This window comes from Lathamus discolor, chromosome 24 (genome assembly GCF_037157495.1).
Source record: "Lathamus discolor isolate bLatDis1 chromosome 24, bLatDis1.hap1, whole genome shotgun sequence".
Taxonomy (NCBI): domain Eukaryota; kingdom Metazoa; phylum Chordata; class Aves; order Psittaciformes; family Psittacidae; genus Lathamus; species Lathamus discolor.
The window spans coordinates 999804-1022085 of NC_088907.1; the positions used below are offsets into that span (position 1 = coordinate 999804).

Here is a 22282-nt window from a genome sequence, read left to right on the forward strand (position 1 = left end):
GACCTGGCCGGCGGAGGGATACGGTGACGTCATTTCCTTCTGGGCCGCGGGGCGGCGCGGGGATTGGCGCTCAGCGCGGTGACGTCACCGGGAGGCCGCGGCCTTGGCCCTGATGAAGTCGGTCGGGAGCCGGAGCGCGGAGCGGGTTTGCTCCGGCGCCAGCCGCGGCCGGGGCCGGGCAGCGGGGCTGGGCAACGGGGCCGGGGCCGGGGCCGGGGCCATGGCCGCGGCCGGGCCGGGGCTCCCCGGGTGCCGCCCGAGGCTCCGCCGCCGTCCGCTCCGAGCGGCGCCGCGCCCCCGCCTCCTGTCAGGGCTGTCCCGCAGCCGGGGCCCCCCGCCGGGGCCGCGGGAGAGGAGTGGGCCCTGCGCGCCGCGGGCAGGCGGGGGGGCGGTTGGCCCCAGCGCTGGTGTCCAGCCCCGCGGCAGGCGTTCTCCTCGGCCGCCCTGCGCCCTTGCAGCCGCCACCGCCGGCGGCGTTCCCTGTGCCGTGGGCTCGCCAGGGCCGTGGGCTGATAGCGCCGCGCGGTCCCGGCTGCCGGCTGTGAGTGTAGGTGGGGATAGCGACGCTGCGGGTGTGATCTGGAGCTGATGGCTTGGCTGGAGGGCTGTGCCCGTGCCTGACAGTGCTGTCAGGGACTAAGCCTGCCGCCTTTGCCTGAGTGTTGCGTGCAGTTCTGGTGTCCTCAACATAAAAAGGACATGGAGCTGCTGGAACAAGTCCAGAGGAGGCCACGAGGATGATCAGGGACTGGAGCAGCTCCCGTATGAAGACAGGCTGAGGAAGTTGGGGCTGTTCAGCCTGGAGAAGAGAAGGCTGCGTGGGGACCTCAGAGCAGCCTTCCAGTATCTGAAGGGGCCCTGTAGGGATGCTGGGGAGGGACTCTTCGTCAGGGACTGTAGTGACAGGACAAGGGGTAATGGGTTCAAACTGAAACAGGGGAAGTTTAGATTGGATCTAAGGAGGAAATTCTTTCCTGTTAGGGTGCTGAGGCACTGGAATGGGTTGCCCAGGGAGGTTGTGAGTGCTCCATCCCTGGCAGTGTTCAAGGCCAGGTTGGATGAAGCCTTGGGTGCCATGGTTTAGTGTGAGGTGTCCCTGCCCATGGCACGGGGGTTGGAACTGGATGATCTTGAGGTCCTTTCCAACCCTAACTATTCTATGATTCTATGTCTAATGTTTTGTGGCCGGTCACACTGCTGGTGTGGTTGTAGGACTGAAACCACCATCCATGTTTGACAGCAGCGTTCCAGCGTGTCTCAGGCGCTCCAAACAATCAGAAGGTACATTTACTGGTGGCAGAGACACTTGATGGAGCTATTCTTTTATCTCTGTGATTTTTGTCCCTTCTGTTAGGCTCCTCTCGGAAGCTGGCACAAATTTCATCCCTCGGGGATGGCCTCAAGGAGGAGGCTGGGGATTAAATTCCCATAAAGCTGTGGAGGTTCCTGGAAGTCGGGACGGCGGCAAGTCAGGAGCTGCCCACCGAGCTGTGAGGGCTTTGCTTCAGTGGGTGCTGAAGCCAGTATCTGACTTTATTTAAAGTGATCCAAATACAATCAGCATCGCTCTGTAAATGCTTCAAGTTATGCATTTGCTTAAGTACATCACTGGCTCAGTGCCATCGGAGTTCCTACACTGTCAAGCCAACGTATCATTAACATTCTCCCCTAGCATAAAGTCAAATGGGCAGTATCTTTAATAATGAACTTATTACTGTGATTGTATCTTTAATAATGAACTTATTATTGCAGGTAATTCAGGAAAGCTGGAACATAGAGCTGTAACTGTGCACAGTGCAGCCTGAGTGCTGCAGCTTGTGTGGTTAGGACAGACAGCATGCTTTTTATCAATAGTAAGCATAGGTAACAAAAAATAGGGATGCATTTCAGATCCCTGTTAACACTGATATCCTCAGCATATGTTGAGATGTTGCTTTATTTTGAAGACACTCATGAATTTGGTGAGCAGCGTGCTTCCCAAGCGGTGCTTCCCAAATGGAGCTCCTTGCTGAGATCTCCACGTGTTGCTGGAATGTAATTTATTATTCTCTGCTTCATTAAACAAGCACATTAATTTTCTTCTGATGGTCTTCAGGAGGTACCAGGCACTCTTCCTGGTTTACACATTGCTCCAGGCTGCTTCACCTCATGCTGGAGGGAACTGCTTTCACTTAACACTCTGTCACCTGTAAATCATATACATGTGCAATACAAAGGGCTGCATTCTCTTCTGTGGTTATGCCACTGATAAGAATAACAAACATCATTATCCCTTGTTAGGCTTTGTATTCCTGATTGCACTCTGCAGCCTCTGCCTTAGATAGAGGATTATTTCATTACTTAATACAATGATAGGAATTTTTACTTGCTTTTTCAAAACCAGCACCACCAAAAAAAAAGATAATCTGAAAGCAGGAGCTATAGAAAGTAATTTTTTTCCTTAAGTGAAGGGGCAAAGAGCAGCCACAGCAGCATTGTCTGGGACAACTCGGGTTTGGAAGAGGAATTCAGATGTGGACAGCAGCAAGGGTTTACCCGTGAAGTTTTATATTCCTAAAAAAATTACCACCTGCTAATCCCAAACTTGATTTCTTCCCTCCCTGCAAATGCAAAAGGGCAAATGCAGCGTTTCTGAGACTTAAGAGAAAAAGCAAAGTTTGTTTTTTTTTTTTTTTTTTGTCTTGAAAAGAAGCCATAAAACTTCACCAGGTGCTTTTCTCTTTCTTCAGTGCTCTACAGATACCTAGTTCAGATGCAGTTAATGACAGGAGAATGCATCTGGTTTAAATCACGTCACTATTGGTGAGTTACCTCTCATTTTTGATCTGAGGCAGATCAAACCTGCTCATGTCTTTGTGAAGGGCATCCAAGCTTGAGGGGATACTAAAGCACATTATGGCCTGGCTAATACGGGTCTCTAACCTGTATTCTTGAGGAAGCCTAACGGAGCAGTGGAGATGCAGCTAAAGAGTGGGTTCCTTTCCTTAAAAAGCTGTTGAGTCATAACCAGTTTTCACTTACCTGTAATAGGAAAGAATGACAGTATTACCCGCAAATAACCTGCCACTGCAGAGGTAACCTGCTCAAGGGAGGTCTCCATAAAATTAGAGGCCTCCAGGACTCTGGGAGCTGGCCCAGGATCAAGCAATTTCTCTGCAGGAAGCTGTTGTGGCTATAAAAATAGCTGTCTTTTGAATCATTGGTTTGTTTGTCTTGTCAAGTCCCAGCTGAGGTTTCCCTTTACAGTTTCTCTAAACATCTGGTTGTTGTCATTTCATTATTATCAACCTCAAAGCAGAGATTGGGCTCTCCAAGCTGACAACATTTCTTACGCATTCTTAACCATAGTAAATGTGTGGGGTTTTGTACTTGTTTCAACTTCAAGCCATGAGCTCTCTGTAAACTCGGAGGTTTAGCATATTGCCCCTGCAGAAGGAAAACTGCTCCTTCCAGCTGGTGGGGTTTAACAGAAACCTCTGTTGTGGAGTTTGATAAAATTTGGAAGTTGTCAGATGCATCATTTATTCTTCCACATGTTGACATTGACTCTGCTGCCAGTGGGATTGTCATGTAGATGTAGTGGTTTCTATACCCTTAAAGAACAATGACGTGATTGGCAAATACCAGTGAGGCTGGAGGAAGGCTGGCAGCACTTGGGTTACAGCTGATCACTTTGGCAGCCTGACATCAGTTAATGCATGGAGGCCTGCTTCTGTGCGGGTGTAAATCCACACTGATGCTTTTCAGTGTCTGAAGCTGCAGAAGTTGGGAACAAATATCCAGCTAAATAAACAGAAAGGAGTTCTGAAAGGTTGGTTTGAAATGCATTAGCCATTCCCAGCTTCCAGGCTAATTTTATTTGGAATGGCATTATTTCAGGGAAAAAAAACCCACAACCCTCCACTTCCAAATTTCTCCATTTTTTCCTAATTCCATAATCCACAATACTTGATACTCCACTTTGCTGCTGTTTGTAGATGTAATATGCCTATGCCGCATTTCACATGACAGAGTAGTGAAATTACTTGTTGCTGTGGACACATTGTAGACTTCTAGAGAGCTACAAATCCTTCCAGTGAATCAGCTATGTTGGGTAGCGTTTGCAGTAGTTTTGTATGTATCTTTACACCAAACTTGCAGTTGTTTTGGCTAAGCTGTATGTTTAGTTAGGAGGAAGGTGTGAGGCACAACATCAAAGTTCTCACTATGACTAAGATATACATTCTCCTTCTCCCCTTTGGATCAAAGTCTTGTCATAGAAACAAGCTGGCATGATGTGCTCTTGGTAACTGCAGGCTGGCTCTCACCAGGTTATTCCCAGGTTCTAACAAATTGTTAAACAATTCCCCCGGGCCAGATGTGAGGGTGGATGGTGTGTGTCTGTCTGCGTCTCTGTGTGCTCTGATGAAGGTGGGCTGGCACTGACTCGCGTTGGGTTACATCCACAGAGCAGAGGAGTGAGGCGCTGGGAATTTTTGGTATGTGAACAACGGGGTAGATAAACCGTCTTAGTCAGACTGCTTGGAACCAACCCAGAAGTGAGCTCAAGCATGATGGGGAGTTGGGAGCCATGGAAAGCTGTGCCATGGCTCAAGGCTTGCTGATGTGTTGATAAAAGTACTGTGCTTTGATAGAGTGTGTTTGTGGAGCTCCCTGATGCCACTTTAATGGGGTAGTTTCTAGATGCAGGATACACAGATCAGGCCTGTGCTTGCCAGAAGCCTGGTAGGAGCCTGAGCTGCAGCACAGGGAGCCCAGGCATGAGAGCTGAAAGGGAACTGGAGAAGGGCTGTGGAGGTGCACAAACCCATCTTGGCCTTTCACTCCTCTGTGTTTGTGACAGACACATCCTGAAGTGAGCAGTAGCTCCCACTGCCTCCACAGTGGCATGAGATGTAAGCCAAGAGCACTGCTGGTTTAACACCACGTGGGTTTCATCCTCAGCACTGATACGTTCTCTGCTGACTCAGATCATTTAAACTGAAGTAAATTATTGCCTGAGGAGCTCGCCTGTGTCTATGCTGGTGGTGGGACGTGCTTCCCCTGCTCTCAGGCAGTGTCACCCCTTGCCCAGAAGGTTTATGGGTGTGTGGACTGCCCTGGCTGCCCTCCTGCTGACCTCAAGAGCTGAAACTCCTGGTGCTTTTGCTGGAAGCAGAAGTAGGCCGTTGCTGAGGATGATGGAATTCCCACTTACTCTGCCTAGGATGCAGGGCATAGGTCTTGTAGTAGAAGTGATGTTTGTGATACCATGTTCAGCCTTGGAGTCTTGTTGATGTCAGTGGGGTTCTTCAAGAGCACAGGTCTGATTCCTTGACGTGGATCTTCAGTTGGCATCTCATGGGGTCTCCTGAGTCTCACGTAATGTATTTATGAAATACATTACTAACATTTTTTTAATAGCAGCTTAAAAACCCACTGCATCAAGCTTGTGAGTAGTGAAGTAGTGTTTTGAAATGAGAAGTTAAAGAAGGGAAGGAACTGTTGGACAGACAAGGCTGTACCTGAGGAGGAAAAGACAGAAAGAGTGAGAGATAGGCATGGGACTCAACCAGAATGAACACTCCAATGAACACTAAGGCTTGGGGACAAAAAGAACAGAAATCCCTGTTTTAAAACAATGCCTTTGTGTGAAGCAGCTCGTCCTTTAGATGGGATGAGAGAGGTGGAACTTGAATGCCCATCAGACAGTTCAAATCCCCAGCTGCAGCTGGGGAGTACAGGACAGAATGGAGAGAAAAAGCATTTTTGAGCAGTAATTTGTTTTGCACAAGACACTGAGCCAGCAGTCCGAAGGTCAAGAGTTAACAGACTGCGTTTGTCCACTTCGGGATCAGGAAAAACAGGCTCAGTTCACTAAATAAATCAGAATGAATGGTCACTTGTAGGTTGGTTGTCAGAGCTCCCTGGCACCCTCTTGGCCTAACGGAGGGACCAGCCTCAGTAGTTGGAGCGTTTCAGCACCATTTAGTGTTTCTGCTGTACGTGGTGGCTCATGTAAAAGGCAGAGAAGTGGGAGAGGGTTGTAAAATGTTTTGTCTGCTCTTGGGAATGCCTGAGGTGATATTGGCTGGGGAAAAAGCACTGTCCTTTAAAAAATAAATGGGAAATAATACACTAATTCTCACGGGGGATAGCTTAGAATTCCAGATGGAATAGAGTGAAATCCAGATTTTCCAGTACTTGGGGCTGCTGCCAGTCATGAAAGGATCTTCTTTAAGAGGTAGTTTTGTGAAGTATTGAGCAGACAAGTTGTCTTCTTGTAGCTGCCTTATTTAAGGGCCATGAAATGCTAAAAACACGCTGCCTGCCAGACCCGTCCCAGCTGAGAGCTGTCCTTACGCCGGGCATGCCTTGACTCCAGAACTTGAAACCCTGCCCCAAAGCAAGAGGTTTTCAACACAAAGTGTTTCCTCCTTTGCTCTCCTTGGGTACAAAACACCCACGTGAAGTGCTGGAACGTGAGAGGAGCATTGGGAAGGGCCGCTCCGGTGGAGCTGTGCCAGGTTCCTCCACACTTTCCCAGGAAGTAGAAGCTGAGTTCCGTGCCTGCTCCGGCTGCTCTGGATCCTCCCCTTGGCAGTAGCTCTCCCCAGTCCTGCCCGCCCCTTCCCTCTTGCACATCTGCCCCTCTCCCAGCAGCTTCACTGCGCACAACTCCAGTCCAGGCAGCTCTGCTTCACCCAACAGCCCTGAGCGGCCCCTCCGACATGGGTAAGGATCCAGCTGGGATCTGGTGCTGTGGCTGCAGCTCTGCGCTGTGCAGCTTGTAACCAGGGGCCAGAGGAAACTGTTCAGGAGAGCTCTGGGGCTGAGGTTCCACATTCCCTCTGCCTGGTAAAAGCTTCACGCCTTTTAAGCTATTAAAAGCCCCTGTGGTTTTAAGTAAGTAGCTTTAGTGCTCTCAGTAAATGCCTTTTATGCTCTCATTAAATGTCTCTTTTAGTACCTCTGTATTTAGAGGCTGAAATAAGATTTGGACTTGCTGCTCTGGTTGATTGTGAACAGGAATGACGCTTAGGAAAGGTGCCAGGGAACCAGGAGCCAGAATTTAACGTTTTGCTCCTATTTTTGTGATAGACCTTGTCATTTTTGTGGACTTCCATTGCTGGATACATGGACAGGAAATAGAGGGAAGGGCTAAAATACCTGGAAGCTTTTTTGCATGTGAGTGTATGATTGTGTAACACGCAAGGGGGGTTTCACAAGCCAGGGTAGGTTTGTAGACCTTAGTGAAAAAAAGCCCTTATTGCAGGGATACAAACAGTGAGTCTGACTCAGCAGAAGTGTCCAGTGTGGTTTAACTGCCTAGGGTGCCTGTTTGTCTTTCTGTGCTTCTGTCAGTACTTCCACTACACAGTAAAGGAGTTTTGCTTTGCTTTGCTTTCTAACACACTGCAAGTTTCACTCTGTTACCTGTGCACTGCCTGCCGCAGGGTGTAAGGAGTCTCTGGGCAGTGGATAAAGAGTCAGGTCAATAACGCACCTTAAAGCTTCCAGCAGCAGCAGGTGGTGGCTCAGTCATGCGGTTTGGAGTGCCCTTGGCACTGTAGAAGTCCAAATCTTGGGCTGCTCTTCAAATAATTAACAGATCATTAAAGTCTGCTCGCATGATTTACTTGGATTCCAGCAAGGACGTGTGGCTTTTGTCCCTGTTGCTCTGTAAGGCCTGTGTCTTGCCGTCTCCATAGGATAGCTGTACACTGACTCCTCCCAGTTTGTGTTCTTTCAGCACCATCATAAACCACGTTTGCCTGCCCCCCTCTGCCAGTGTGTCAGTGCTGGGCGCAGCCATGCACTGTGACTTTGGAGAGCTTCGTGTTTGCTCAGCCTCTCCAAACAGCTTAGTTTGGCCCAGACTGATTCCACCCAACTCTAAGTTCTCCAAAGAGGTGGCTACTTTATTGCCACCTTTCTCCTAAACCCCTTTGTGAAATTGGGCTCTATCAGGCGCCCACAATGGGAACAAAAGGAACAGACATGTTTTTAGCAGCTCTTGGTGTGCGAATACAGTAACTGCACAGGAGTTTGGAGGAATGGGGCTTGTTGGAACTTCATTTATGGAAAAAGGAAAAAGGGACCCCCGAGCAGTTACGGTTAAATGTGTGTGTCCTTCCTGCTAAACTCACACGAGAGCTGTTGGCAAGAGAGAAATATTCTTTGCTTTAGAAAGGCAAGGAAGGTGGACTTGGGGGTGAGAAGCTACCCCCGCGAGGATTTGCCTGGAAAGCAGGAAAAGGGTCTTGGTGCTGGAGTCCCCAAACCACGTGTGTGATGCACCCCCCGCTGCCTGGTGTCCAGGATACTGGGTCAGCCACGAGGGTGGATCTAGAACATAGCAAGTAATGCTACCGTGTTTAACCATGGATTATGAACGTAGCGATGTAAATGTTATAGCTAACATGTTGCTACAAGGTGCTACAATCACAGTTCCATGTCAAAACCCTGATTTTGTGTTCGCAAATGAGCTTGGCATGGAGTAACAGGGTAAGGTTTGCTTCATCCACACATATCTTCAGGCAGTTAGGTACAATGGTTCAGAATAAAAGAGGGTTTGAGCGAGATCAGAGGGAAAGGAGAAACAAATGTCTACAAGAAGCAGGAAGTTAAAACATTCAGTGTCTTGCTGTGTGTTTTCTCTGGAAAACAATTTGGCACAAATAATCTGTTTCTCAAAGGGATCTGCAGAAAACTGCATTTGCAATGCTTGCGGAGCTGTGGTCTGATGCAAACTGAGCTCCTGCTAATGCAGGTGATTGAGAAAATGGAAAGAAGGTTTCAATTATGGCTTAGACGTAAACCAAACAAAGCAAACTTTCTATTTTGTGTTTCCAGATAAAACTGCTTCACAAAGCAGGTGAAATGTAGCCTAAAGTACTGAATTGCTCTTTCTGAGAAGACCCTGTCTGTGAGGTTATGAGGCTCCATGTGCAGTGAGTGGATTGCTTGAAGCATTTTGCCTTCAGAGGAAGGCTCCCTAACGAAACGGGCACTGGAGCTGTCACTGCTTCTGCATTTGGAATCTGAGATCTTTGGTATTCTGATGCTATCGATCTCTTTTTGAGTATTGGATAATGGTAAATAGTTACCTAGTTTGCTGCTTTGTATTACAGACACTGGAGGTACAGAGGGAGGCGACTGTATTATGGTTTGCTCTCTGTCAACATGTATTTCACTTCATGTCACATTGAAAAAATACACTGGTGTCCTGCTGCACAGCACTGCTACGTGTTCTGTTTGGAACACTGACTATATCTTGGTTCCAGTTAGGAATGGAGCAGAAGCTTCCTGCACGGTGTCCAGTAGCCCTGTGGCTCCCTGGCTCAAGAAAAGTAGAGGTTTCTGTGCATCCCTTGAGCCTATAAACTTGCAGCATGTTGTAACTGCCCCTTAAAGCAGTATTTCAGGGTAGTATTTTCTTAATTCTAGCCAACAACTTATTGATGCAATCCTGAGTATGTGTGTGCTGTGACTGTGTTGCAGTAGGAACCTCTACTGTACTGAAGACTGGTTTAACATAACTTATGTGTTGATTAGGATCCAGACTGGTACAGAGCAGACATAAGAGTGGCATGAGAGCAAAGGTGGGGAGCTGAGTTTGTACCAGAAGGTGGAATGGTTGATGATTCCCCTCCCCCTGTCCTTTCTGGTCACCTGCAGTATCACTTCTTACCCAGCTTGTAAATCCTCAAAACTATCCACTTCTTTGGCATTTCTGTGCAGAGCAGGACTGGAGCCTTTCCAGTGATAATAAAATGGGCCGTTCAGATCTGTCTCCTTGCTCATCTGGCAGTGATTCAGCAGCTCTCTGTAAAACATTTAACACAATTTTCTTAAATCCCAGACCCTTGTCATATATGAATGTGCTTTCAAATTGTGAGGCTGAACTCCTGGAAATGAAGGCCTAACTTTCCCATCGTTCTTGAGCATGGTGTGTCACATTGTGTAACCTCAGCCCTGACTGAAGTCAGGTGTTTGGCAGTCTAAAAACTGGATCTAACATTTGTCCATCTCTCAATGCAAAGCTAAAGTCCTCTTTTAAAAAGAGATGCTTTTAAACAATTCGGTAATTAGAAGAGCTTCTTTTTTTTCCTCCAATCAGCAAAATGTGGAGCATGTGGCCCAGGATACGCAACTCCTCTGGATGCCATGAAAGGTAAGCACATCTTTTCTAAACCCAGACTGCCTTCAGACTCTCTCATAACAACTAACTACTCTTTAGAACAGAAGGGGAAAATAGGAGGAAGGAGTGTTGGGAATTGTGTGTGACACAGTTTAGCTGCTCATCCACCTGTAGCTGCGCTAAAGTTACGTTCTGTTCTGTCCAGCAGTGTCTGGATAAATCCTGACCCTCACTAAAGCCCTTGAGGCATTTTGCTGTAGATTGTAATAGTGTCAGAACTTCACCCCCAGTCCTTTGATAGACTTTAAAAGCCTCAGTTTTATAGGTTGTAATAAGTAGGCTTTTAGAATGGGTAGAGTGAGCTCTGGGCACTGGCAGCTGGGAGACATCAGCTACAGCTGGGGGAGGGAGAGGCTCCACACAGCCCCACAGGGTAGGAGCTGCTTTCCAGCACTGTCCTTCTCCAGGAAAGTAATTGCACCCCCAAAGCCTATTATGTGAGGAGGGTGAGGGAAGGAAAGGCCTCACAGGTGAATAAGTACTTGCTCTTGGCAATTCTTAGCTGCTCAAACTACATACTACTGGTGTTTCTCCATAAAATGGAAATACTGAGGTTGAGCTTCCTGGGAAGAAACACAGTTTACAGACAGAGTTTAAATCCAGAGAAGATGCTCTTACACTTAACCACAGCTTTTTCTTTAATGTGTTGAAAGAACAAGACTTCTGCCTTGACAGGTCCCCGGGAGGAGATTGTGTACCTGCCTTGTATCTACAGGAACACTGGGATAGAGAAGCCTGACTACCTGGCCACTGTGGATGTTGATCCCAAATCTCCACACTACTGTCAGGTGCCTGTGTGTAGAATGGCTCTGGTGCTTCTGTTGTATTTTTTGCCATATTGTTATTGCATGTCTCCTTAATTACATAAAGTCTTTTAAAGATTTGAATTAACTTAATGGCGTACAGCATTTCACAAATGCTGTGCAATCCTGATGTCCAGCTTTCTTCTCCTACTTTACAGCTTCAACTCTGCATATCTCAGGCTAAAATCTGTTTCCTGACTAACAAATAGCAGTTTCCTTCTGCTCTTTATTAATTTATGCCTTGACATAAAGGCTCTTTTTTTTTTTTTTTTTTTGCCTAGGGGAAAACTCTGTGAAACTGAGTGTGAAGCCTGTCTCTGACTTTGCAGGTGATCCATCGCCTGCCCATGCCCAATCTGAATGATGAGCTTCATCATTCAGGGTGGAACGCCTGTAGCAGCTGCTTTGGGGATGCCACAAAGAGAAGGAACCGTCTGGTTCTACCAAGTTTGATCTCTTCTCGAATTTACGTGGTGGATGTGGGAACAGACATGCGAGCTCCTAGAATCCATAAGGTATATTTACATGACTTCAAGCTGGGGTTTTGTTTCTTACGTTTTGACCAAGAGACAGTGATTTTATAGATCCAGATACTGGCACAGATAGAGGTTGGGATATAGACTTACACTTTTCCATGTCTAACTGGTTAGATTCTCTTTACAGTCAGTGAAAAAAAAATAGGCACTGCTGGAGTCACATTTGTCTAACCTAGTTTAGAAACTGGTTTAGGGTAAAGGAATTGTGTCTCAGGAGCGTTTGTTTTCACTGACTGTAAGGCAGAGAGCATTAGCTGAGATATACATACGTACATTATCAGCATCTCTACTTGGCCAGGGAAACTTCAGTCCAGATTGTAATGTGGAATGAAAGGAAACTTCTGAGTGGTCTTTGTCCCACCCCACCTGCCTCAAATACTCCCATTCATAGTCTTTCAAGTTCTGTAGAACCTTGCCAGCCTGTAAGTGTTAATGCAGTGGATAACTCCCCCTAAGGTCTTTCCCTGTTCAGTGAATTTTGTTTCTAACTGAGCCTCTGACATGCCTCAAAGACTTCCCCATTCCCTTCCTTTGTGAAACTTGGACTCCTAGGGTTGAACTGGTGGTGTGTAAGTGAGCTCCATGAAGATGACTGTGACTATGTGTATACTCACTTTAGGTTGTTGAGCCAGTGGAGTTATACCAGAAGGGTAATGTGGGTAATCCTCACACCTCTCACTGTCTGGGCAGTGGTGACATCTTAATCAGCTGTTTGGGAGACCCTTCTGGCAATGGAAAAGGTATTAGTCCTCTTTATTACTCTAGGAAAGTGCTCATGGTATAGAAGTATCATGCTCTCAAAGCACAAGCTGCAAGGTTAGCATTTTTCAGTGCTTACAGTTCTCTTGTGCACATCAACAAAGAGCTCCTGGAATGGTTAATGCTGGAATAAAAACATCACACCCCAGGTAAGAATGGTCACTGCTCTGCACTTCAGACCTGCTGTAGAGGAATATCAGTGGGACTGTTGATGAGTTCAGCTTCCATGCCCCAGGCTTTTGCATATATTACTAAAGAAGACCAACTCTAGTGGTTATAGTATGAGCAGGAAACCCATTAACATTTCACTTCGGTCACTTCAGCACGGAGCAGGGAAGAATTGCTTTGGAAAACAATCTGCATCAGCTCAGTATTGTGGCTTAGGTATGAGAGATGCTGTTGCTAACCTAAATCCTCTTTGTCTCTGTCTAATGAAAATTAAGCCTTTCAGGCCATTATAGGTTGCATTCCTTGTTTAAAACTTTTGAGGGATTCTCGCATATAAATTCTGGTACCTATGCAGGTATAAACCGCCTGACATCTAAGAGAAATATTAGCTGTTAGAAAAAATATACCTCAGGGGGTTAAGTGGTGGAACCCTGCTCCTTTTCACAGGGTTTTTCTCTTCTCGATTGTGGTCAAACGTGTCCTTGAATAGATGCATATTGTTTATGTAATTCAAGGATACTGATGACAAGCAAAGAAAACCAGAGGTGACTCCTCCAGGATCTTCTCTAAGTTATTCCTTAATTGAAATGAACTCTAGAAGGGCTGGCAGATTTATTATTGTTATTATGAGCAGAAACAGAGCAAACTGAAGCTTAAAAAAAAAAGAGTATCTTTAAAGCTGTGAACTTGTGTGAATGTCTTCAGACAAATGTATTTGGTGTTTCCATCAGGTAGCTTTATATTGCTGGATGGAGAGACCTTTGAAATGAAAGGAAATTGGGAGAATGGGGAGAAAGTGCCTCCCCTGGGTTACGACTTCTGGTACCAGCCACGACACAATGTCCTGATGAGCACTGAATGGGGAGCCCCAAAAGCCTTGGCAGATGGGTTTAACCCAGCTGATATAGAGAAAGGTGAGGGGACATTTGTTTAAACTCTCAAAAGTAAAAATGATTCTTTGATAAAATAATATATTCTGTGCTTTTTCTGGTCTGACCTGATCCATTAGGGCATTATGGTGGCCACATTAACGTGTGGGACTGGAGCACTCACACCTACATTCAGACAATTGACTTGGGGAAGGGCTCCATACCTTTGGAGATCCGATTCCTCCACAATCCAGATGCTGCAGAAGGGTTTGTGGGATGTGCTCTGAGTGCTGCAGTGCATCGGTTCTACAAGACAGAGGTAAGCAATGCAAGCCATGGCAAACACAGAGGCTGTTGTTTCAGAAAGCTTCCAGTCACTTAGGAAATAGTAGAATTTGGATTAAAAATATTTTGGCTCTCAATTCCAGTCTAATTCTAGCCAAGCTATAGCAGTGACACACTGGCACAGGGTGCCCAGAGGAGCTGTGGCTGCCCTGTCCCTGGCAATGTTCAAGGCTAGGTTGGATGGGGCTTGGAGCAGCCTCCTCTGGTGGAAGGTGTCCCTGCACATGGCAGGGGGTTGGAACTGGAGGAGCTTTAAGGTCCCTTCCAACCCAAACGATTGCATGATTCTATGATTGTGTCAGAGAGCAAACCTCATGACAGTGTGCCTAGAAGCCAATGCTGTAGCTTTCTGAAGCTACTCGGTAGTCCCTCACCTTTAGCAGTTGCGTTCCGAGTACCTCTGCTCTGTCCAGAATGCAAATCTTCAGCAGCCTGATCCTGAAAGGCAGCAAAGCTGAAGAGATCATGGTGCTGGTCTGTCAGCCCCACCTCCAACACTCGTCACAATAAGTTCTTGATCAATTTAATCACCATGAATGACCTATGAAAGTCTCAAGGAGGGGAAGTCTGGCTGATAAGAACATTAGTGATCGCTTGAAAACAGTCTGATGAACACCTGCACTGAGGAAAGGGCTACAGCATTAGCTCAGCAGCTTGCTTTCTGGCCTGCAAGCTGCTCAACAAATGTGCATCAGTTGGAGAACTAATCGGAACCTGTGAAACTTGTCACCAGTGCCAGTGCGTGCTGCCTGCTGCTCAACCAGTGTTTGGAAGGTGAAGAAGGGAGAGAAGGTGGTGGGTTTATGGGCAGGGGAGTAGCGGGTGACCTGGAGCGGGGTGGGACACCAAGCTACAGGAGATTAGGGGTCTTTAGTTCTGCTACTGTTACAGCAATCTGTTTGAGATGTTGTTGCATAGTATAAGGGTAACATTCTGACTGGTGGTAATAGTTACCATCCTCATCCCTTGGTAACACTTGCGGAGTGCCTACCACCTGTGTAGAGGACCTGTTAAATGAACAGCGCTGTTCGGTTCTCCTCCCTCTGTCCTGCATAGCTGAGCTCTCTTGGCTAACATCAAGGCACTAATAATGCTGTGTTCTCTCCTGAGCTTTCTGCAGAAAGGAGACTGGGCAGCAGAGAAGGTGATTGAAGTCCCCAGCAAGAAGGTGCAGGGATGGCTTCTCCCTGACATGCCTGGTGAGTGTGTTTGCAGACAAGATGTGGTGTTGCCCTCTTCAGTTTCCTGGTTCAGTGGAGCTTTCTGCAAAATCTCATCCTTAAATAGCAAACACTTCCTTGCAAAATACTGGATTTCTGTTTGGGTTCTTTGTGTAACACTTCTGGAGTCACCAAATTAGCCTTGCTTACAAGCCGTCAAGTAGATCATCAGACCCGTCTGCTCCCACAGCACTCAGTACTTGAGGGCAGAAAAACACTTGGAGTTTTGGTTCTTTCAGCATGAGCTCACAGGAGTGGTCCTGGGAATGCTGTAGAGCCTGAAACTCCTCTGAGTAGGCACCGGGTGTCCAAGGATGATTGTGTTTGTTCAAACCGTGTCTTGACTGATTTTTCTGAGGACACTGTGACTAGAATTTGGAAAGATAATAGACTCATGGTCTTGTTTGTTGCTGGACCTGTCCATTTCCTGACTTTGCTACTGAACATTTTCTTGAAGGTCTTATTACTGACATCCTCATCTCGCTGGACGACAGGTTCCTGTATTTCAGCAACTGGCTGCACGGAGACATCCGCCAGTATGACATCTCCAACACCCGCAAGCCCAAGCTGGTGGGGCAGGTGAGGCAGCAGCAGCAGAGCTGCCACGTACAAGGACAGTCCAGTCTGCTTGTTTCTGTCTTTTTCAAAAGGAGAAAATGACAATTTGCTTTTGCTTGAGAATTGTCTTTTGTGTTCTTATGATAGCAGATGCCTGTTCTCATCCATTCCCTTGGTTACAGGTGTTTCTGGGAGGCAGCATCACAAAAGGTGGGCCTGTAACTGTAGTGGAAGACAAGGAGTTGCAGTGTCAGCCAGAGCCATTTGTGATCAAAGTAAGTTTTCCTCATATGCATGTTTTCAGTGCTCTGTTAATTGTGATCCGTTTTAACATATCCCTACATCACAGTCAAACATAGGACATACAGAGCTGTATCTGAGCTAGTTTGTGGCTTGGCTTTCAGCCTGGGCAGGTACCACATCTCAGCAGGGGCTGGAGCTAGTGAATTCTGGTAAGTGTTCTGGGTCCCTGGTGGAGTTGGACAAGCTGTTTGACTCGTCTGAAGCCTGTGTAATTGCATCTTCCCTGCTGTTGTTAGCTGGCTAATTTAAAGCTAATGCAGTGTGCATTTATCACATTGACATCACTGCTGTTGGGAATCCTCCAATATGTGTGAAGCACTAACCCAGCTCATTCTGCAGTGTTGGGGAGTGTGTGTCTGTGTGTGTGTAAAGAGTTTGATGGCACCTGGCATCATGATAGAAAATGAAAGAGTGTTAATTGTTTCTGGTCATTGTCAGTGTGCATTAATGTTATTACTGTCAAGGCAGCTACCTGTGGAAAGTCTCAGGATATGCAAGAACTGAACATGGCCATGACTAAGATCTGTTGGCCACTGAAGGTAGTTTTAGGAAGATCCACATACTCCTTTTCTTCCTAGTGCAGATCGTGCCCTGGCTGCAGCAGAGACGTGTTCACATTTGCAGCTGTGTTATGCCACTCACCCCTTGCTTAAGTTTTGACACTTCCACCCAAGTACAGTGACCTGAACCCTTCAGCCCTTACTTTCTTACATTACTAGTCCTGTGAATGAAGTGGAATTCTTCTGAAATGGCTTCAAGGCTCCCTGTTAATAAGGAGGAAGACTCCCAATAAAAGCTGTTCTCTCTCTAAAGTAGAGAGCTTGGTGCTGCTGTGTGGAGGATTTCAGAGCTCTGGATGGTTCTACCAGGAGCAGAACTGCTGTGGTCTTTTGTTTCTCCTTGCAGTTGCATTTCTCTTGTTCAATGTCCGTGGCAGCCTTGTCTTACGCACCTTGTTCTCTATTATGATTTTAGGGGAAGAGGGTGCAAGGTGGACCTCAAATGCTTCAGCTGAGTTTGGATGGGAAGAGATTATATGTCACCAACTCTCTCTACAGTGGATGGGACAAGCAGTTCTACCCAGATCTTGTCAAGTAAGAGAACTTTGGTAAACAGGGATGACTGCACAAGCCCATGTGCAAGATTTCTTCCTCAAATAGTGCCATGCACATACCAGCTGGTGCACAGAGCAGAGTTCCTACCCAGGGAGACTGAACCTAGTAACTTTATCCACAGCCTACCAATCTAGATGTGTTACCTACTCACCAGAATCCACCCCTTCTCAACAGGCACACAAAAGTTGGGGTGTGCACACACAGTTTGTTGAAATCAGGATCTATTTGGAAGTAGATGAGAATGGGAAGAAACCAGTGAACCTGACCTAGCCCCCTGGAATCCGTAGTGCTTCCAAACTGCCTTTGAGCGTATTAGCACAGCTTTCTGTTCTTCTGAACTAAAGAGAAGATAATGTGCCAGATGGCCACAGGAGGGCATAGTGCAGTTGCCTATTCCTTCATAAGTAACAACAGCTATTTATTTGCAATCATTCATTGCTAATTTGAGGCTGCAGTTTCACTGAGGTGGTGTAACTTACTTTTGAGATCGGCTAAGTGATCTCAAAAGTCCCATTTTGTATCAGGGATTCTTTCTGGTTTCTATTAAACAAATCTTGCCCAAATGTGGAAGAGCAACAAAAAGGAAACCTTTTCCCAATACCTGTTTTCTTGTCCCTTTTTCAGGGAAGGCTCTGTTATGCTGCAGATTGATGTGGATAATGAAAAAGGTGGATTGCAAGTGAATAAAAACTTCCTAGTGGATTTTGGGAAGGAACCTGATGGGCCTGCCCTGGCTCATGAGATGCGTTACCCTGGTGGAGACTGTACCTCTGATATCTGGATGTAATAGTTGTCTGGAGCTGGTTTCAGAGGATTTGCTGTTGTTGCTGGTTTTTTTGGGGGGGGTTGTGTTTGGGTTTTTTCCCCTCTTTCTCCTTCTCTTTCCTCTTTCCTCTCCACTTCCCTTTTATAAAGGTGAATAGGGTTAACTGGAACTTTATCCACTGTCTATATTTAGACTTCCATTAGGGTGAGCCACAGAAGCTCCACTTTCTTCTCATTCTGAGGCAGCCAAGTGAATCTCTCTGAAACATGATCTACAGCTCATTTTCTCTACTCCTTCCCCTTTCACAAGGTCCTGTGTAATCACTATTGACTGTCGGTTTCAAGGACTATTTGCCTTGTTTGATGCTAATTTGCCTTGCCACTGTTTGTTGGTGAAGAAGCTGCTCCTAAATAGCTCCATAAGAAGGATACATTCCATGGGCTTGTCTCTGAGCAAGAGTGTTCTGTCCCTGCAAAGCTTAATGTGCTCATACAGTAGTCAATGCTTTACAGCAGACACAGCATAAAAATCATACATATCTATCTAATCTGAAGTCAGCTGCTTCTGGACTTGGGTTATATTTTAACATCTGTGCACTGGTATGATAAAAAACAACAATAAAACCATTCTTCAAGGCAGATGGAGCTGCACATCTTTTTTCTCTTCAGCATTTGGTTATTTCCAAAAGTAAGGTCATTTCAGGAAGTAACAATCTCATTCATCTGCAAACTCTTTGGTGAGGAATTTATTTTCACTGAAGCCTCCTTTGTTGCCGTTATTGCAAACAAAGATTCTCTTCCATCTTCTGAGAGAGGAGGGATCTGCACAACCCCTTTGTGCACACTGTGCTGGAGCCAAGCGGTGCCACCAGCAGTGCCTGACCCATGTCTGCAGCTTCTTGAGCAGACAGATGCCCACAAGTCCAGCCTGTCTCCTCCTGCCAGTTCCTGATGCATCTTCCCTAAGCTGTTTCCTGGGTCTGATTCTCTTTGCTGCCTCTGGATCTGTTGCTTTCCCATCTGTGTCCATTGCCAGGCTCTGCTGTTCCCTGCTGAGCTTTAGCACTGCCAGTTGTAACACTGGAATCACAGCACTGATGTTGCAGGAGCTTCACGTTGATGGCACTTGTGCTGGAGCCTTTTGCTTGAGTTTGTTCTGACTTCTCCTGTGCTTCCACAGCAAAACCCTCATCTAGCTGACAGATCCTGTTTTGTTATCAAGACTCCGTTCTGTACATAGCTACTTACTGTCTTGCTTGACATATTTGGAACCAGGCTGGAGGGTCCAGTTTTGTGTTTTTCGCATAGGGCAGCTGGGCTGCTGCCACTGGGTGTCTTTGAAACCTGCAACAAGCAGCTCTGGTAAGAGCTTGTGAAGCCAGAAAGCTTTCCAACTGACCTGGTGGTGTAGCCACCTGCATCGGATGGGAAAACCCATTTTCAGCAGCTTCTTGTTGGAAATAGGTAATGTTTAAAGCATCTTGCTTGCATTGTTTTCCTTACAAAGGGACTGGTTCCAAGAATGGAGTATACGCTGCTAACCTATGTAAATGCTACTAACAGTCCACACTGAGTGGGTATAGTGAGTGCTCAGTGTCTCAGCAATCTCACGTTGTCCAGGAAAGTCATTGATTTGTTAGGCAATCATTTGCTACCAGTCAGTACTATTGGAACATGTGGGTTTTTTCTCACCTATTTCCTGTACTGAGCATTTTCCACTAGAAAAGGTGCATCCTCCACATGGACACGTGAGGGCAGACTGCAGCCTGGCTTTGCGCAGCACGGAGCTACATCTAGGAGTTTCTCTCACTCTACTTGCAATTTTAGGTCATGATTTTCCACAAATCACAAACTTGCTGGTGAGGGTGGCCCTCAGGCCTCTTCTCACTCCATCAGTATATCGCATGGTGGCTGAAGACTCTCATTCCAGCTTCAGTGAGCATGCCAGTCTGGGTCCCATCCTGAAATCCCAGTTGGAAATGCCCCTGAATCTGAGTGTGTTCTAATGAAGTGCTGTATGTATCTATGTATGTATGCCTGTCTGGATCTGCTTCAGTTCAAGGTTAGCTTTTGCCATGGACCCACCTGACTGTGTCGACAGCACCTTTGTTGGCCATAAGGAAGATTCTGAGGGGGAACAGTCATGGTCAGTACCACAGTTAGAGGCTGTTGGAAGAGACCTCAGAATTTCAGACATCAACCAAATACCTACATTTTGGGTCAATTTTGGGGGGAAGGTGTTGTGAACCTTACTAGAATGAGAACAACTGACCGTAGCTGGGAAATTAGAGAGTGGAGAAGTTTCTGCTTAAGTGAAGCAAGAGCAGTCATGATGAGGGTCACCATTAAACCCACTATTTTTTGGTCTGCTACCTTGAGGTCTTTCATCCTCTGGTGAAGCCTGAGCTCCTACCTTTGAGTCCAAGAGTGCCTTCTTTGGTGTATAGAGAGAAGTGTAAATGAGTCTTTGGAGAGGAACCTGGAATGTTGATCTGAACTGCTCAGCACCCATAATCCTGGTTTGATCACCAGCTCCTTCAGTGGATCAAAGTCACTTGTGGCAAGCTGGGAGTCTGCTCTGCAGTGCTCGCAGGGACTCTCAAGGGAGGGTGCCAATGGCTGTGTGCCGGAGCAGGAGAAGCAGCAGGTCCTGCTCATCCGTCCTCCCCGGCTGCGTGGTGCTGCCACTCCTCTGGTGTCAGATGGAGCGATCCTGCGGTTGTGGGAGGAGCTGGGTGAAGGAGCTGATGCGGCAGAAAAGCACCTGCCCGAGCAGTGACTCAGGTCCATGTCCTGTGGCTGCGGGTGGCAGAGCCCTTCAGCGGCCGCCTGGAGTCAGTGCTCATGACACGGTGTCTGAAATCACAACCTGAGGATGTGGGTTCCGCAGGGCTCTGCCTGGCTGTAGCTGTGGGCTGGCATGGGGAGGGCTGATCCCGCTGCCACCCTGCTTCTGGCCAGGCCTTTGTGCCCCTTGCCCTGCGACTCCTGCTCCAACAGCAAATGCTCCCTTGGAGGGGAAGGGGCTGCTCAAACTGTAGCGGAGAAGAGGCAGGGAGGTGCCTGGAGGAGCAAGAAGTGGAGTTGTGCAACGCTGATGTCCCCTGCAGCAAACCTTGCAGCCTGTACATGGAGATGCTTCTTGAAGTGCTGAGCTGAAGGGCTCTGTGTGTGCAGCCCTGTGACGTTTGGTTTGTCCCTGCTCAGTGAGGAGATGGAGAGATCCGGGGTGGTGGATCTGAGCTTTGCAAAGTCAGGCACTTGGGCAAGCTTTTGCCTTTGGTCTGAGATGTGCCCCCATCCTGCAGGCTTGTACCAAGCTTGTACCAAGGTGTTGAGCACTCTGTCGTTCTTGCTTGGGTGTTTAGCACAAACGTGGTGTCCCTGGTGTAGCAAGGACTCTTCCTGCCACACTGAGTGTGCTTTGCCAGTCTTCACTGCATTACATCACCTTGTGCTGCCCGTTATATGCCAAGGATGGCCCCCATGACATCCTTCTCTCTAAATTGGAGAGACGTCAATTTGATGGATGGACCACTTGGTGGATAAAGAGCTGGCTGGATGGCCACACACAAAGAGTTGTGGTCAACGGCTCAGTGTTCAGTTGGACACCAGTAACGAGTGGTGTCCCTCAGGGATTGGTGTTGGGACCAGTCTTGTTTAACATCTTTGTTGCTGACATGGACAATGGGATTGAGTGTGCCCTCAGCAAGTTTGCTGATGGCACCAAGCTGTGTGGTTCGGTTGATATGCCGCAGGGAAGGGATGCCATCCAGAGGGACCTTAGCACGCTTGTGAGGTGGACTGATGCCAACCTTATGAAGTTCAACCATGACAAGTGCAAGGTCCTGCACCTGGGTCGGAGCAATCCCAGGCACAGCTACAGGTTGGGCAGAGAAGAGATTCAGAGCAGCCCTGAGGAGGACTTGGGGGTGCTGGTCGATGAGAAACTGAACACGGGCTGGCTGCAGTGTGCGCTCGCAGCCCAGAAAGCCAACCATACCCTGGGCTGCATCAAAGCACCGTGAGCAGCAGTCATGGAGCTGATCCTGCCCCTCTGCTCTGCTCTTGTGAGACCTCACCTGGAGCATTGTGTGCAGTTCTGGTGTCTTCAACATAGAAAGGACATGGAATTGTTGGAACAAGTCCAGAGGAGGCCACGAGGATGATCAGGGACTGGAGCACCTCCTGTATGAAGACAGGCTGAGGAAGTTGGGGCTGTTCAGCCTGGAGAAGAGAAGGCTGCGTGGAGACCTCAAAGCAGCTTTCCAGTATCTGAAGAGAGCCTATAGGGATGCTGGGGAGGGACTCTTCATTAGGGACTGTAGTGATAGGACAAGGGGTAATGGGTTAAAACTTAAACAGGCTTGTACCAAGCTTGTACCAAGGTGTTGAGCACCCTGTCCTTCTTGCTTGGGTGTTTTGTGCAGACATGGTGTCCCTGGTGTAGCAAGGACTCTTCCTGCCACACTGAGTGTGCTGTGCCAGTCTTCACTGCCTTACATCACCCTGTGGTGCCCATTATCAAAATTATAGCATGCCCTTCCCTATCGGGGCTGGCAGAAATGGGCGAGAGGAGGGGAGGAGCTGCTGGCTCAGTGCGGGCTGTCCTGCGAAGCCCCAACTGCTTTTCCATGTCATGGCCTCCCATCTCTGCT

At 47.4% G+C, this 22282-nt stretch overlaps 1 protein-coding gene across 3 annotated transcripts; it reads left to right on the forward strand.

Moving 5' to 3' along the window:
* The first annotated feature begins 950 nt into the window (after window positions 1-950).
* Window positions 951-18263, forward strand: LOC136004153 (methanethiol oxidase-like). Of its 3 annotated transcripts, XM_065660410.1 has the most exons (13): window positions 951-1281; window positions 2730-2802; window positions 10103-10156; window positions 10859-10971; window positions 11316-11501; window positions 12142-12262; window positions 13181-13363; window positions 13459-13637; window positions 14784-14862; window positions 15341-15462; window positions 15624-15716; window positions 16720-16838; window positions 17484-18263. In XM_065660410.1, exons 3-13 carry the CDS (start codon window positions 10150-10152, stop codon window positions 17644-17646), a joined length of 1365 nt encoding a protein of 454 aa, XP_065516482.1. In that variant the 5' UTR covers window positions 951-1281; window positions 2730-2802; window positions 10103-10149; the 3' UTR covers window positions 17647-18263. The 3 variants fall into 3 exon arrangements, with proteins under 3 accessions (XP_065516482.1, XP_065516481.1, XP_065516484.1); XM_065660409.1 differs by lacking the exons at window positions 951-1281; window positions 2730-2802 and adding an exon at window positions 6606-6714; XM_065660412.1 differs by lacking the exons at window positions 951-1281; window positions 2730-2802; window positions 10103-10156 and having other exon boundaries at window positions 10890-10971; window positions 11268-11501.
* Window positions 18264-22282: the final 4019 nt, after the last annotated feature.